Raw genomic sequence first — 17,483 nt, 5'->3', positions numbered from 1 at the left:
CTCCAAATGTTTCTGGAATACAACTCTATTTATGACCATTGGAAGTGAGGAGAGCATTGGGTCCCAACCTGTGCCACCCCGCCAGCTGCTACTGCAGAAGGTCCCATGTACAACCTCTGGCATTTCCTATTCAAGCAGATCAGAGAGCAGGTGGCAGGAAAGGCTCTGGTGTGAGATGCTGGGGGAATGATGCTGGTGACCAGAGGAGACAGTGCTGGGCTGGATAGATGGACAGTCTGGCCTGGTATAAGGCAGCTTCCTATGAAAATTAAGATGGTCACTGCCACTGGGCAGCAGCCAAGAGGAAGGAGGACCATAACAGAAGGAAACACAAGGTTACAGAGACTCAGGGGCTGCTATGTCAACAGGAGCCTGCAGCCCACAACCAAACTTCAGGAAATCCACAACCAAACATCATACAACCCATAGCATCATCCAGCTCTTCAGAGTAATGGAAGCGGGTGAGGAAGCAGAGAGAGATGGGGTGACACAGAGGAAGATCAAGGGATAACAGAGAGAGTGATGCAATATTGTGCACTTCTACTACTTTGGGCTGCTGCTCCACTCTCCATCAGATGTGTGCCCACCTGCAGTTCTAACTCCTGGTTGCCTTTTCCAATGAGTTAAATGGACCTTCATAGGAAAAAGGTCCTCCATCTTTTCTTTAAACTATCCCCACTCCTAGCAAAATTAGCAGGCATGTAAAAATGGGAATATTTGTTTGCTTTCTAGAAGCACTTTGCCTCAAGCTGGCAACAAAGGTTCACTTTGTGGAATCACTCAATGCTTCATGCCCCGATCTTCACTCTAAGGATTCTGCAAGGTGCATATTTTTAGTTGCAGAAATCCCAAATGAACTTGTGGCCTGCTATTAGCAATGTGTTTTTAATCTCTGGGAGATGCTACTGGGAAAAATTGGGATATGTCACTACATCTGGGAGAAGGTTGCCAAAAAATTATATTGACAGCAGATCAGTAAAAGCTTGGCCAGCAGTTAGAAACCAATTCTCCATAGGACTTTCAATTCTCCCTTTAGTAAAGTGAGGGGTGTGCATTTATTTATGACACTGAATTTATTATGAACTCAGGCATCCTGTTGCTGAGCTTATAACTGCTGCCCATCCAATCTTAGGCAGAATTAGGTCATCCATCTGCTGTTGTGTCTTGCCAGGACTTTTTCCTAGTCCACTTCTGCTCTAAAAGGCTTGCTCATTGCCAGATGATTTGAACTTTTATTTGGATAAAGGTATGTACGCAATCCTGCACTCTCTCCTCCTCAATCACAGGAGAACAGATTCTTTCCTGCTAAAGATCCAGCAGAACATTAAAGTCTGAATGTTTTGCAACAAAGAGGTGCGTATTTTTACAACAGCACCTTTGTTATTAAATTAACAGATCAAACCCAGCTTTAACCAAGGAGGTGAATGTGGGGCTATTGATACAATGCTGAAATAGAGAGGTCTATGAATGAAGGTCCAGGTTCAGTTCCCAATATGTCAGTTAAAAGGGCACCCTGGGCAGATTTTAACAAAAGGAGTTGTATGAATGAGTCTTCGTGGGATTCCACTTTTGGAGAAAATGGACGCATGAATAGTCCCATGCTTCTGCTTCCCAGTGCAAAGTTTAATATGCTGAAAGCAGACCTATGCACCTCTTGAATGCTGACATGTGGATTTTAAGTGCTTTGCTGGTCATGAGGTTTTGGCAAATGCCTGATCCTGCCACCCCCCTGGAGCTGGCTGCATGGAGGGAGACTTGTCAGTCCTGTCCACTTCTGCAGCACACGCATCTCAAAATGCAAGCTACAACTTGCGGCAGAAAGTAGGAATGCAGACTTACTTGTTCACTCTCATCATTCTGAGTTGTAAAACAGGGATGGGGAACCTATGGGCCTCCAAATGTTGCTGGAATACAATCACCATCATCATTGACCTTTGGCTATTCTGGCTGATTGGAGCTGAACAACATCTGGAGAGGCATGGTTCTCCATCCCTGTTACAAAGTCTTAAACAGCTGTGTGTCAGACTTCTTTGCATTCTTTCCCACTGTTACCTATTCTGATCCAAGTGGTTCCCAAACTCCCCCCCCCCACAGACGACTTGAAAGTTGCTGAATAACCACTTAATGATTTTTCTGCCTGTGATAGCATTTATAATCCACCATGCTAAATGCTGCATGGTTTTTAAGTGTATTCTTATTGCTTGTTTTATTTCTTATGTTGTATTACGGTTTGAATTAATTAAAAACCAATATGGATATTCAGTGTAATGGATGTGCTCTCTCCCATCTTCAACCACAAATCTACAGGCATGGACCACCTGAGTAAAGCTCTTGGACCACTGGTGATCTATGGGCTGTGGTCTGAGAACCCCTGAAATAAATGATAAATAACATGGGCAACTAGACGGAACCCTGTGGGACACAGAGGCACAGAGCAGAAGTCCCACAATGCACCCTCTGGTTGAAGTCTTGAAGGTAGGAGTCAAACCACCAAAACTTGCCCACCCCGCGCCCAATGTCCCAATCAACTGAGCCCCTCCAGATGGATACCATAATGAATGGTATTAAAAGTCACCAAGCTGGTCTAGGAGAATCAACAGGGTAGCATTCCTCCTGCCTCTCAATAAAGCTAATCAATAAGGCCAACCAAGGCTGTTTCAGTATCAAATTCAAGCCTCAAACTAGATGGAAATGAGTCCAGATGATTGGCTTCATACAGACATGAATTCAGCTGGCCATTCACCATCCTCTCTATTACCCTGCCTAAGAAAGGAACATTCACAACTGGGCAGTAGTTATCCAATATCTCAAGTTCAGAAACTTCAAAATTATATACAAATTTGATGATGATGATGATGATATCTGCCCAGGAGAGTAATTCTGAGAAAAATCATACAAAGGTCCAGTGATAAATCTTTAGGATACACATATCACACATGTAAAAAGGGACTACATCTAATCCAAGCACTGTAACTCCTGCCTTGGTAACATTCCTACCTACTAACTGGTTTATCAACCAGTTACTAGGATTGATGCTGTGCTGGGATAGTATACCAACTATTCGCTCAAGGTGTTAGATTATTATTGGAAGAAGTTCTGTGCTTAATACTTAGTGAAGTATTGATTATAAGAGTTGTATTAACATAGGAGAGAATAAAGCGTTAAAAAGGCATTTTGTATTTGTCTGCTCTCGGAGCTATAGAAAGGAGACTACAGGTGACAACCGGCTGCTTTATAACGCCTATGTTTGGTTTGGTTCAAGGATTCATTTCAACTATATACAAAATCTTGCTTGAAGCTTCCTCAGGAGGTTTTAGGGCAGCACTACTAGTTCCACTGCCAAGCCTATGGCGCACTGCACAGGGTTGCAACTCTGACACAGTGAACTGAGCAAAACAGAAGGTAAGGGGTGGGGGGAGCACTGAATTTTGGCCACACACAGGGCGCCACTGAAAACTGAAATACCAAAGTATGCCCCTGGCTTCATTTAAGTGCAATCTGGCTCAATAAACTTGGTGAGAGCAGAATTAGGATATGGTAACCAATGATGAAATTTGGAGGAAAAACTAGTCCAAAGCTATCGGTACCTTAAAGTCCTTATCTGTGCAAATTAGGAAGCTGTGTTTGAAGTTGGTCCACAGCTGGTACTTAATTTATTTCATAAACTTCATACACCACATGACTGTAAACCAAAACCTCAACGAAGTATACAAAAAAATAAAACAAAACAAGGCTCAGTTGAGACTAACTCAGTTATGTATTTTATTTATGATTTGTGAAGTGGATATAATTTGTATAAGGTATGTGGTGGATTTTTTGTTTATGTTTTTCCTGGATATATGTGCAAATATGAATAAAAATTTATAAAAGCAAAAAAAAATTACAACTTTGTGAGCATCTGGGTAGGGTTGTCTAAACAAGAATGTTTTCAGCAGGCGCAGAAGAAAATACAGTGAAGGTACTTGCTTGATATCAAAAGACAGAGTTCCAAAATGTCAAGACAGTTCTCTTTTGTGTGCGAGATTTGTCCCCTCTATGTTAGAAGGGGTGTGGAATTATAGGCTCCTATCAACACCTGTGGTGGAACTGCCCCAAATTTGGGGGCAGTTTGGGGGATGACAGGTTTTCCTGAAATTGTTCTCATTACTGATCAGCTGGTCCCATTATCTCCATAGCTACCTTTCTAAAATGTTTTTAAATATTACAAATCAGGAACTCATCACACAATTCTTGGTAGGTCCTCTGCTACCAGTATTACATATTGGAAAACTTTTAATTTATGCAATCTTTCTTTTTTGTATATGTATGTGTATGACACTTAACCCTACTGGGGGGTGAGGAGTAACATGAATTTAAGGTAGCCAGAGGACAAAGCACACATGATGCATTTTTCACAATACAGTATGGTTCTATCTCTTATACAAATAAAACAGAATATAACCAACCCGTTCTTCCAGTGTATTCAAGTATTTGGTTACGACATATAACCCCAGTCTCAGCCAGGGAGGGCGGGATACAAATAAAAGTTTATTATTTATTAATTATATTTACATATTTCTTTGCTTTTTTTACTCTGCTCTGTATTGTAAAATATATTGCTTATTGTTTTATGTTTGCTTGAAATAAAAATGCAATAAAAATCCAAACAGCATCCCTTTTTAGTTCCATCAGGCATTCAAACCATGAAATTATGAAAAATTGCAAAATAAAATATAATCAATATTCAGTCATTAATAGATTGGCTACCCTGATGTTAAAAATCGGGCCTGGGTTGTGAACGGCTGCACTTTTGGTAATGCAGCTCTACTTTTTAGCTTGTGTAAACTAACACAGTTCTACTGAAGACAATGAGTTACAGCCATCTGTGTTTCCTGCTTCACTACATTATTGTTTCATACTATAAAATGGAGAACCCAGATGCTTCTTCATTTTTGCAACGCATGGCAAAAAAAAGAAAGGAAAAGGAAAACACCACACATACTAAGTGCAATTATTGCTAAGTGCTAATTGTTATTACTGACCATTATGTTATCAATGGAGGAGAACATTTTTTCATGCATTAGCATATAATGGGTTTCTGAAAAAACACACCCATTTTGGTCTCTTATCTTGTTCTTTTCAAGAAAAAGGGATAATAAATAATTAGCATTCCATTTCCCTTCTGGTCATAGTTTGTTCCGTGTTCCAGTTAAATACTGGAATTGGAAGGAAATTGTTCCTTTTGTTTTTCTTTGATGCCACTGCTATTCCTAGTACATTATGTCTAGCACACCACTATTTGAAATTTCCTGATACTCCCTAAAATGCCATTTGTGCCTCTCCCATTCCAAGAAGCCATAAAAGGTCTGCAGTGGAACTTGCTAAATAGCCTCCTCTACAGCAGCGCACTCTAATCTATATATTCCATCACCTGTGGATGCTCTTGCTCTCTGGTCTTAGTACAGCCAAAGAAAAAGCATCCCAGGGGAGTGAGCAGGGGCCATTTTCTGACTGTAAATGTGTTTAATCCTATCAGAGGAGATGAACATTCCTTGCTGATCTCCTTAGTGGCTGCTGCAATGGGTTACTACTGTGTATTCAACAGGTTATGTTCAGGGCACTAAGTCCTGCTTCAGCGTACTCAACAAAGACCCACTGTAGCCAAATTGCTTCAGTTGCTGCAGCCTGAATAGTAAGAGAGGCCTCTACTGATCAGGCTAACACAAGGCGAATTACACTGACACAAACTATGGTAAGTGTGGTTGTATATTAAGCATGGCTGACATTATACAGGTCAATCTATTTGCCCCTCCCGTCCACAGCTCTGGCTGGCACTGGCTCTCTAGGGTCTCAGGGAGAGAGGCCTTTCCCATTACCTGCTGCTTGATCCTTTTAACTGCAGATGCAAGGAACTGAGCCAGGGGCTTTTTGCACTCAAAGCAGGTGTTCTACCCCTGCATCCAATTTGGAAGCTGCAGCTAGTGCAAAATCTGGCTGCTAGAATACTCAAGGGGGAATTCACCTCTGCACATGTTACAACAGCGATGCAATGTCTGCACTGGCTGGCTATTAGCTACCAAGCCAGGTTCATGATTTTGCTGTTGACATTTTAAAGCCCTAAATGATTTGGGATCAGTGGGCTTAGCAAACTGTTTTCCCTGGTACAGACCAAGTCAAAATTTAAGCGTCTCCAAGGAAACCCTGCTGGTTGTTCTACAACCAGCAAATTGTCACCTGGTGACAACATGGAAGAGGGTTTTCTCAGTGGTCGCACTCACACTTTCTCCAGAGGCAGCAGTAACTAGTTTTAAACGTTTTTAAAATACAAATATGTTTACCCAAACTTTCCTGGACTTTTTTACCTAATTTTGCAACTTTCTACTTTTTATGCACAGTTTAGTTTTACCTATGAGATATAGTTTTAGTCAGCTACTTAAAAGTTCTATTCAATTGTTGTATATTTATATGCATTTCTGTTGATTTTTGAAAGTTATAAGTGAACAACTTGAAGACTACTTTTTCTATTAAACATTTGATCACTAAATAAATAAGCAATTCTTCCTATTGCCTTCCAAGCTGCCTCTGCAGAATTGTTTCTATTAGAACAGCAGCAAGGATCTCCTGTTGAGGTCAAGCGAAAAGGAGCTTGCTGCCATGCAATTTTAGAAAAAAGTCCACAGATATTACAAGCCTTCACTGATGCCTTCCAGATGTTTTGGACTACAACTCTCATAAACACCAGTCAACATAGGTAGTCCAAAATACTTGCAGGTAACCTGGCTGGTGAAGGTTGCCTAACATTGTGACATAATAGTGATAAAATCAAAAAGCAACAGGAACAATTGAACAATTTCCTTCCACTATATAAATGTATTTTTCCTGCTTGGTCATCTGGAAGGGAGTCTCGCTTTCCAAAGGTGACTAAATCACTATGTAGAAGTCTACAAAAACATAGTATTAGAACTTCCACTTGAGTGTAACCTTTTGCACTCTTTGTCTATACACTTAAAACTGCTTTACCAAACAGGTTAATAAATATCACTCTATTTTTACAGAAGCAAAGTGACTCAACAGCACACACACGAGGAGGCAGCTGTGAATGCTGGGAAATTCCTGAACCGCAAGCCAATAAACCATTCATACAGATTATACTCATCACACAAGCCTTAACGCATAGTACTGCTCAGAAGAGCTATTTTGCATAATGTGTCTGTGTCATAGCTGTGTATAAAAGTTCTATTTTATCACTGATAAAGATTTCTTCAGATGCATTTTGCAACCACATAAAGACTTACATGGCTACACTGTAAGAGAAAAGGAAGCTTTGAATTGTATCGTGCAATGGATACATATAAGCGTTGGTTCACCCCAATGGCCCATTAAGATCCAGCATCCTACCTGTGACCACATACAATATTAAAGGTTTGAGAGAAACCAAAGAACAAGATACAACCATTACAATAGAATGAACAATTTCCTGACATTCACACTTGGCCTCTAGCAAGCCTGAGACGAAGCTGCATGCCTGAACCATTTTGGCAAAGAAATAAACATGTGAAATGTCCCTGTTATGCTATTGGCTGTTACGACACCTCACGGTATTATGCCAAAGGCATACAACTGGGCATAAATTGAAACACACAGAGAACAAATAACAGTAAGTCATAGTTCTTATGGAACAGCCACTGGGCAAAATCTGAAACTAGAGCACAATCAAATGTGCTAGATACTATTAAGAGCACAATATGTCAACCAAAGAGTAAGTCCAACTGAATTTGACAGGACTCATTTTTCTAGGCCTGGAGTCCAAATGCATTTATAATAAAAATGATTGTGTGACACAGATGTTCAAAAAAATGATTGAATCTGATTGAATCAACACTGTCTGCACCAGTGCTGGGATGCATTACAAAAAAATTATCTGTATAACAGGAACATGGCAAAGATAACTTAAAGGTGGACCAATATTATTTATATGAGTGTAAGGAATTCTCACACCAGGAACTTGCCAGGCAAGTTGGCTAGTGTTACCATTTGGTAAACATTGGGTTGACTGACATGCCTTCAAAAAGACAGCTCATAAATGCGACACCTGTAATATTTTTGCAGCTGTCAATAATTTAAACGTCTGCCAGTTGGAAACTGGAATGTGCGTTCCAAGCAGCAATAAAACAAAACAAATGAAAATATGCCTTCTTTTCTTTTTCTTTCAAAAGGGAGATAGACCTACCAAAGCTTACCTTTAAATCTGGAGGCTTACTCCGGGTAACAGGATGGGGTGGAGGGTTTGGATTGGAGGCAGCCAAATCTGACAGGGCGGCAGCTGAATCCCCAGCCTTGGCATCCATGGTGGACAGGACAGGGGCATCTTCAGCCCCAGCAGAGTCTTCGTCTGATTGCTGCAGCTCATCCGATTTGCACCTCTTCATGCTGGGTGAGAGGTCGGGCTTGCCCTTCTGCTTCTTGAAAGCATTTACAGATGAAAAACAGGGGGAAAGAGATGGGGAAGGGGGGAGAGAGAGAGGAGAGAAGAGGACCAGACAGGCTTGATCACCACTGAAGACTGAAGTTCATTTCACCTGTGAGATGCAGGGAACCAGACAGGCCATAGGGAGGAGCTGGGGAGAAGATGCCTCTATCCAAACTCACTGCATTGGGTAGAAGCAGGAGTGGAACCACCACCATTACCACTAGCACCACTACCCCCTCCCCCAAATTAAAACTTTGGCTGCAGCCACATCTGCAAAAGGCAGTGGCTGGAATTTGATGGGGTGCGTGTGCAGATGTCATGGGTTGATACTCACCCCCCTCCCTCCTTCTCTCTCTCCTGGCAATGCTACTCACTGTTTAGGAAAGCAAACGAGCGCCTCGGCTCTCCGCGCCGCCTTGCAGGGCTGCAAATTCCCATCCGATGAGTGCATGTCTTCTCCCTTTCATTCAATGTCCCGGATAGCTGCTCTCTGTCTGCCTTGCTATCTCCCCAGCCAGCCAGCCAGCCGCCGGCCGACCCACCCTCTCCCTCTCTCACTCTGAGAACCCACTTTACGCCGCTCCTGCCCAGGCTCAAGAGCAAATCCCTCAGCCTAACCCACCCATCTAAGCCAGCCGGCTTGATAGTCTGACTGACAGCCGGGCCGGGCCAATCAGAGCCCGAGCCCGATCTGGAGAGCGGCAGGAGGCAGACCCCGCCGGGCACTTTCCAGGCTTGGTTGGCCGGTGCCCCTCCGCTTTCCCCGCCTCGCCCCCGTGCCGGCCCCCGCCCGCTTCCCGGGAGCTGTCGATGGGGGAATGGTGCTGCACAGGGCTGCGGCTTTGCAGTGCAGGCAGCCGCCGTCCTCGCAGCGTTGCGGAGACTGGGGGGGGCGGGCGGGGGGGGAGCCGGTGGCTGTATTGGCGAGGCGCTTCCGCCGTGCGTAGGGACTCCTCGGAGGACCCCCGCCTGGCGCTGCTTGTGGGAACGTGGCGAACGGTCTCCGTGATGCATCAGGAGGAGGAGAAGCGCCACCTCTCCCATTGCCATGGGAACTCCTCCCACCACCTCGCTCCTGGCCGGGGGCTGGTTTTGCATTTAATCCGTCAGCAGGTTCCACCCAAGGACTACGCTGCAGCTTCATCAACTTGATTTCCTTCCTACTATTATTATTATTATTACAATTGCCATTATTACCGTTGTTGTTGTGTCTGTGCCTTTCTGATACGCAGACATCATCGATGTTTTCGATTCCCGAGGACACACAGATTCCAAGTATTTTCTCTTTCTTCCCCCTTTCTTCTTCGTCTTTTCCTCCTTTAGGAAAGGATGGAAGCCTATTTGCTAAACTTGTTTTTCAGCCTTACACAGGCCTCTAACTCGCACTCTTTCATTTTGTGTGGAGACTGCCGCTTTCGACATCTCTCTCTTTCTCTGTCAGACTGCGATGTACCAGAATCTGTGCAGAACAGAGACTCGTCCCCCAGACTTTGTCAAAACCACACAATATTTGGCCTTTGCAAAAGGAAAAAAAGGGAAAATCTTATTTGTACCCTGTGCTCACCCCCACCAACAAGAAGCTCAAGGCAGCATACATGGGTTTCCTCCCACTAGTGGACAAGGGTGGATATTCCTTTCTTTAAAAGCTGGGCAGTCTGTGATGTATTGTAGCCTCTCTATGATGTACTTCCTACAATCTCCCACTTTGTCTTTGATCCAGCCTATACAATCCTAAAAGAAAAATGTCATATGCAAAGGAGGCCTAAAATAAGAAAGCAGGGGGCCACTGTCAGCAATATGTGACTCAGTGTTCTGTCTGTAAGTAACATCCTCTTGGAATTATGTTACCCTTTCATTTGCCTCTTTGTTATTTGACATATATCGGTGTTTGTTGGTGTATATAATTTGAAACACAATGATACTCTATTTGCATATTGTGATACATTTGTAGGACATCAAAGGCCACATCTGAATCCAGTGATGACAGAGGCATTTGCTGCTTTGGCAACAAAATCCTTGGGTACCAGGCAGTTTTGTTCTGCTCCTAAGAATGATGATAACCTTTGCTGACCCTAAATTTGTGAATTGCTATAACTATAGGTCTGCCTTTTAAAATGCTCACAAGCTTTGTGGTCCAGGCAGAAAACGGTAGCATGCTATAATCAATAACTTCAGACTATCGTTTGAGGCTGATGATGAGTTCAGAACAGAAGACCAAGTCTAGTACTCCCACACTATCTTTTTAATCTTGTTTAAGCCCTACGGGCTGCTGTGCTAAACTACACATTCTAGAAAAATGCAATATAATTCAGTGAAGTAAGTTTAGAGTAGGTGGCTTGAGAACCACAGCCTTGATTATGTGATGAGCCACTGTGCAGAACTGGGGTGAAGGGCATTTATGATGTGGCATTGGCAATAAATGCCATTTCCTTGCAGACTTGCGACCCACCATGGTATGTGATTGCATAATTAGCTGTTCAGGTCATCACACCACTGTAGTAGTTCAGTACTAACGCTACACTGAAAACAGTCATTTTGACCAAATATGGTATAGTGGCATTTTGACCACTGCAAAGTCAAACGTGTTAGTGTAAACTTACTTATCCAAGGTTGGGAAAAATAGACATTTATTATAGGATTGTAACCGAAAAGAAAAATAGCAGGATGGACTTGTCACACTCGCTAATCAAATACAATACATCTATGGCTCTGCCCATATGTCTGGCTACCTCTGATCTGCGTATGTGAGGCTTCCACCCTTATTGTAGTCCATACAGGTAGATAGACTGCTAATATTTTCAGAAGATCCAAATCTTCACCATGAAAACCATTAAATGCTAAATCCATGGGATCCTAGTTCTGTAAATATGTGCATGTATTTATTTTTATTTATTTTTCAATGGTACTGTGCCATATTGGCTCCACAGAACCAACCACACATAAAAACCTAGTGCATAAATAATTTAAATCGGACTGCTTTGATATAAGCCATCTTAGTCCCGTGAAAGTCATTGAAACAAATTTAATTGGTCTGTGAACGGCCATCACTGTAAAGTGATTCAATCAGGGCTGGTCCCACCACACACCAAGGAGAAGCAGGCTGTTTCAGAAAAGAATCAAAAGAGATAAAGGGAGGAATGTCTGGATGGGGTAGCAAAACATTTTGCAATTAAAAGATGTATTTTTATTATCATCATTATTAGATTGTATTTGGCTGCCCATCAATATAATTGCCTAGGCAGTGTGCAAAATGCAATATATTAAAATAAAATAATTAAAAATATATCAGTAAAAATGACATAAAAGCAGCAGAGACAGAGTAAAACATTTTACAACTCAGTTGGCACAATGACAATGCAATGGAGAATATATTCTTTGGTGCCTTCACAGCCACTACGTAGGCCCAATGATGAGCCCTCACCAGCGTTTTGTTGCACTCGACTAGAGTTTTCCTTCACTCACATTTAAGCCATCTTCTAGGTTGTGTCCTTGTCTAAGCACTGGAGTATATCAGGGAGCCAAGTGGGCTCCATGAAGCAGGAGAGGTGCTTAGCAGCGATCATATCAATGGCCTGAGCCATCCAAATGTTCCAGCAGTCAGCCAGGGCTTCAGCAGGAGCGTCAGTCATATCAGCTGGGAAATTCTCAGCTTATCTTACTTATTTCCCCCCTGAAGTGGAAGTCCAAGTGCTTTTGGCAGCAATTTGATCGGGGGGAAACTAATTAAGGGCTTCATATCATCCTGTGGCCATAATATGAGGTTTCAGTGCTTTCACATAAATTGATTGATTCACTGAGAAAACTGCTTCAACAGACCACAGAATGACCTGTTTCATCCGAAGGAAAGAGCTCTGATGAAAATGAACCGTGATGGATACATAAGCTCCTCTCATCTTATTTTAAAGCATTTCCTGTTTCTGAGTAGTGCAAGTTATGTCAGCACAGAACAGATGTGTTCTAGTAGGTGGTCTCATTGGCTTGACTATTTCTGTAAAGAGTTATTTTTACATGCATAGCTCTAATATAGCTTTATAAGCATATTCATTAGTCTGCATGAAGGCTGAAGCCTTTATGTGCCTGCTGCATAATTCACTTTTAAATTTAAGGCATTGAGACAGCAGGGTACTTTACCAGGTTGACAGAGATAACCTCCTATGAAAGGGCCTTGGGGACATTCACTTCATTAAATTTAATACAAAAGGCTCCTGCTTGGGGCTCCTTAGCATTGATTTTGTTATACAGGAAAAATCTAGGGCAATTGTACAGGCAAGTGTCGATAATACCTGGCCTCCTGTTTTGTTTTGTTTTTCTGGAGTGCTATACCTCACCTACATCCATGTTTGCCAGTGATAAACTATTTTCATATCCCATAAAACTGATCTAAGGTGCCCCACTGAGGATTAACTAGTTGTTATTAGTCTAAATGATCAGCTATGGGGAAGAGGTAGGGTGTTATAGAATGTGATTTTACCCTCTCCCAGCCCTATGACCAAATACATCTGAGGGCAATATCACTCAACAGAACATTCTCTCTCAGATCATGCAGCTGTCCCAGTAGGTAAAACCCATTTAGATCCCTCTTCTATTCCGGCATACCGATTTTCTTTCAATCTCCATACATGTAAAGATTCAGGGAAGGAGAAAGAAAAGTCACACAGATAGTGTTTCTTAAGTTTATATTATGTAATCATTTGGGAACTGCCAAATTCGTTCCCTATACTGTAGCAGGGTTTCCTAAACTTGTGTCTCCAGCTGTTTGGGGGCTACAATTCCCATCATCCCTGACCATTGGTCTGGTTAGCTAAGGATGATGGGAGTTGTAGTCCAACAACAGTTGGAGACCCAAGTTTGGGAAACCCTGTGGGTATGCAAACAATATCCAGTTGGATTCCTTTCCTACATGCCATAAATTTAACAGGAGGAACAGATGGGCAAATGAGACACATCTGCCACCAAGAGAGTCTAGGGATTGCAAGCATGTCTGTTTTCAAGAGGACACGGTACCTAAGGAATCTTAGCTAAACAGCTCCAAACCATGCATGCCCTTGGGTGAAACACTCTGAGGTCCAAACAAGAGCTCTCAATTCAACAGAGAGTTAAGCACTTACTGGTATACAGTGAAATCTTAAGCATACTTACTTGGAGATAAGTCCCTCTGAGTTCAATAGGAATTACTACTAAATGTGTTTTGGATTTAAATCTTAAATCAATGGGCCCAAGTGTTCTTAACTTGTGTTTCGCTTTAAATGCTTTTATTCAGTACCTTCATATGATAGCTTTCGAGACTGAGGCAAAATTTTACCCATTGTCAGCTCTTTAGGTCTCAGAGAAAAAAAATGTGCTTTTAGATTATAATGTAGAGGCTTCACAAACAATATGATAAAAAGCATTGAACAATAAGTGCCTCTTACTGAGAGTATTTATACCAAGTAACTTAAATGGGAACGCAAAGGAAACAAAATACTGATATTTCTTAAAGGCTGTGTACAAACTATACATTCAAAGCACATTCAAAACATATTCTTCCCCTCAAAAAATTCTGGACAGTGTAGTTTACGTCCCACAGAGTTACAATTCCCAGCCACTCTTAACAAATTACAGTGCCCAGCATGCTTTGAGAGAAAGAATGTGGTTTAAAGATATAGCGTGCCCACAGCCTTATTGTCATCTGCTGGAAGAAGTTCTACTTCCTTTGCCTCTGAGAGCTATCACCATGCTGAACGAATGCTTAAATGGACCATACTCTCATAATGAGCATGCACTAATATGCAGGTCTTTTTTGTTGTTGTTCATTTTTCAACATCTTGCCACAGGGATTCCCAGGGGCACAAGAAGCCTGATGAGGGGGATGGGCTGGCAATGAGCAATGGCTGAAAGGCTGATAGAAACTACAGCTACAGGTGAGAGCATATGAAGAAGGTAGCAAAAGCAACATAAGATCAATTATCCTGGGTTTCCAACCAGTCACCAACACATCCAGTAATCCTGGGCTAAAGGTACTGTAAAGGTAAAGGACCCCTGACAGTTAAGTCCAGTCGCAGACGACTCTGGGGTTGCGGTGCTCATCTCGCTTTACAGGTCGAGGGAGCTGGCGTTTGTCCGCAGACAATTTTTCTGGGTCATGTTGCCAGCATGACTAAGCCGCTTCTGGCACAACGGAACACCGAAACCAGAGCAGCGCACAGAAACGCAGTTTACCTTCCTGCTGGAACGGTACCTATTTACCTATTTGCACTTTTTGGCATGCTTTTGAACTGCTAGGTTGGCAGGAGCTGGGACTGAGCAACGGGAGCTCACCCTGTTGTGGGGATTCGAACCACCGACCTTCCGATCGGCAAGCTCAGGATGCTCAGTTGTTTAGACCACAGCGCCACCAGCGTCCCATATTCTGGGCTACTAACCCCTGAACTCACATCACCCCTAGTGGTTCTAAACATGTTTACAGAGTGAATCAGAAAACTAGAACAAGCTGAAAGAAAGTCCACAACCTCTGGCAAGATCATTGTCCAATAGCTTATCTCACTTTCCTCCAGGATTTAGTAAACACCTAAGCAATCTCTGGTTTATCTCTGGTGTGTGCAGGGTGGCAGGGCATCTGCTGCCATAAAGACATCTATTGACGTAAGAAAGGCTCAATGAATTCCATGCCTGTGTAGTCAGTGGTTGTTGTCTCAGGACGACAACCCTGAAATAACTGAGGTGACAATGACTGGATCTTTGTTCTGTACATAGCATTTGGAGATTAAGAGCCGGGGACCCGGACCAATCCTGGCTATGCAAGCTGAGTGTGCTGCAATAGTGAGATGGCAGTTTCCATCTTCTTGCTTAGAAAGAAAATGGGGGCTTGAACCTCTACAATCCAACAGAAGAGAAGGACAAAAGTAATAGTGGATCCCCCTTGAGGCCTTACCGCTTCTGGCTCACACAGTGACCTGGTGAAAATGAATACCAAGAAGCTATCATTTCAATAAGCAGGATTCAGTACATCATAAGAATATAATATTTCTGCCAGATGTGACCTAGTGCAGCATCCTTTTTCCAACAGATCCTTCTGGGAAGCCCAGACATAAGGAACAGGGGCAACAGCTCTTATCCATGGTTTCCACACACCCACTCCTACTATTCAGAGGTATATTGCCTTTGAAACACAAAAGTGATTTTGAGATTTCATAGCTCACAGTTGTGACTAGATCTCTCTTCCATTAATTTTTATGTATTGGGTACCGTGTCGCACCAAACAGCAATATAGATAAATTGCAAAATTGGTGATGTACATGCTCAGTGCTGGGTTGTATATTCATCCAGTAACCAGCTCCCTGCACAACCTGCTTACCATTTCTTCAACAAGCAGAAAAACACATCCATAGACGAATAGTCCAATTTCTGTTCTTTTTAAAAAGAACTTCTGAGAACATGCCTCTACACATTCAAATGATTCAGTTGTGCATCATGCACAAGAAGTACATTATGGTGCATAAAGCTGTGATCCTGCTGAAATCTGAGTAAACATACATAGGGTTGGGCTTTGTTTCTGTGAATTGGTTGCAGCATTTGAGCCAATGAGTTGAGATGATCTTATGACTTATGACTGGGAGAAATAAGACGTTGCCTCTAAATTCCCTGCAGGAAATAAGAAAACTTGAGCTGTCACACAAAAATCCAATTTAATGGTGTGGGTAATTTTTGCACAAATCATCCTTTCAGCTCATGTGAGATCATAATGGCCAAAGGGCACTGAAGGTCATTAAAAAAGGAGCAGGAATAAAGGAGGTCATTTTTTATTGTATGGGAAATGTGAAGAGCCACATCCTCTACCCAGAAGATGGGTATGTGTCTAGGCAGATAATATTGCTTTTATAAACCAAATTATCCAGAATGCATATTCACGGGGATCCGAATAGACTCCCTCGGTTTAATAATGTTGCATTTTTTCACAAAGCTTGTCTCAGTGACTGTGATTAGTTTTACTATTGCTGCTTTTTTAAATAAAAACACAGAGAAATATGAGGTTCAGTTTATAATAATCTGAATTTGAGCACTAGGATCAGAGGTGAGATAAATGTAATGAATAATGTGTCTTATTGTTTTGTACCATCTCACAATCCTTGCTATGCAAAGCCTGTTCTTCCCTTGACATCCATATTTCTCCTACAAATCAGGAGAAATCTGAATAATCATCGCTGGGAATCCCAAGTAGGAAGAATGCTTCTGCACTCAGGATGCTGGATTATACAGATAAGCCTTCGGTCCAATCCAGCAAAGCTCTTCTTATGTGATATTTTCCTTTGCATCTACCTTCCCTCCTATATTGTGTTGTGATTTTCATCAAAAATGTGAGAGTGGGGAAGCCTCTTAGTGCTGTATGTGCATCATGTGTTAATAGTGAAGGCAGTTAGGATTTTTCAAGTTCCATCTTGCAGTTTGTTCCATTTTTCTAGACAGTTGTTGAAATATGAACCCAGCTAACTTCCAAATAAGCATGCATTTGGTCAGCAAGGATGAGAAAGGATCAGTGGCGTAGCGTGGGTTGTCAGCACCCGGGGCAAGGCAAGTAATTTGCGCCCCCTAACCCGTGGATTTGCGCCCCCTAACCCGTGGATTTGCACCCCCTAACCCTAACCCCCAGATGTTGCGGCCGGCCCCCCTTGCACCCCCCACGCTACGCCACTGGAAAGGATCTGGTTTAACTAATATGTGGATTTTTCTTCATTTTTCTTTAAATAGCAATTTACAAGAAGCATCATGTTCCTAGCTACTTCAACCTTTGAAGGGAGAATCAAAGAACTTAAATCATTTGGAGGTTAAATCTGTCTCATCAATCAATCAAAGTTTATTTGTTTGGCCATTAACTGAAATACAATTAACCAATAAAGGCATACCAGTAAAAAAAAAAAAGGGGGGGGGAGATGTTTCCAGATTACAAAATTCCAGTTACAATTGATTTTCATTTTTACATCCAGTATAAATCAATTTGTCCAGAGAACAAGAATCCAAAAAGGATTAATTTTACCCGATAATCTGTCACATGCATATA

The 17,483-nt window shown here is 42.2% G+C and overlaps 1 protein-coding gene and 1 long non-coding RNA gene across 2 annotated transcripts in view; one reads left to right on the top strand and one right to left on the bottom strand.

Annotated features, from left to right (window-relative positions):
• The window catches only part of TMCC2 (transmembrane and coiled-coil domain family 2), an 87,062-nt gene extending 77,893 nt beyond the window's left edge, over positions 1 to 9,169 (bottom strand). The window contains exons 1-2 of the mRNA XM_053393297.1: positions 8,824 to 9,169; positions 8,220 to 8,441 (exon numbers count right to left, since the gene is read on the bottom strand). Of these exons, the coding sequence (XP_053249272.1) occupies positions 8,220 to 8,408 (189 nt within the window). The 5' untranslated portion in view covers positions 8,409 to 8,441; positions 8,824 to 9,169. The remainder of the gene's footprint in view (positions 1 to 8,219; positions 8,442 to 8,823) is intronic.
• A 539-nt stretch (positions 9,170 to 9,708) lies between these two features.
• Positions 9,709 to 17,483, top strand: LOC128416109 (uncharacterized). Its single transcript, XR_008331130.1, has 3 exons — positions 9,709 to 10,072; positions 14,263 to 14,349; positions 17,174 to 17,483. It is a non-coding gene; the product is annotated as an uncharacterized LOC128416109 (long non-coding RNA).

The sequence above is a fragment of the Podarcis raffonei genome, chromosome 6 (assembly GCF_027172205.1).
Source record: "Podarcis raffonei isolate rPodRaf1 chromosome 6, rPodRaf1.pri, whole genome shotgun sequence".
Lineage (NCBI taxonomy): Eukaryota > Metazoa > Chordata > Lepidosauria > Squamata > Lacertidae > Podarcis > Podarcis raffonei.
This window is presented reverse-complemented; position numbering and strand designations above follow the sequence as displayed.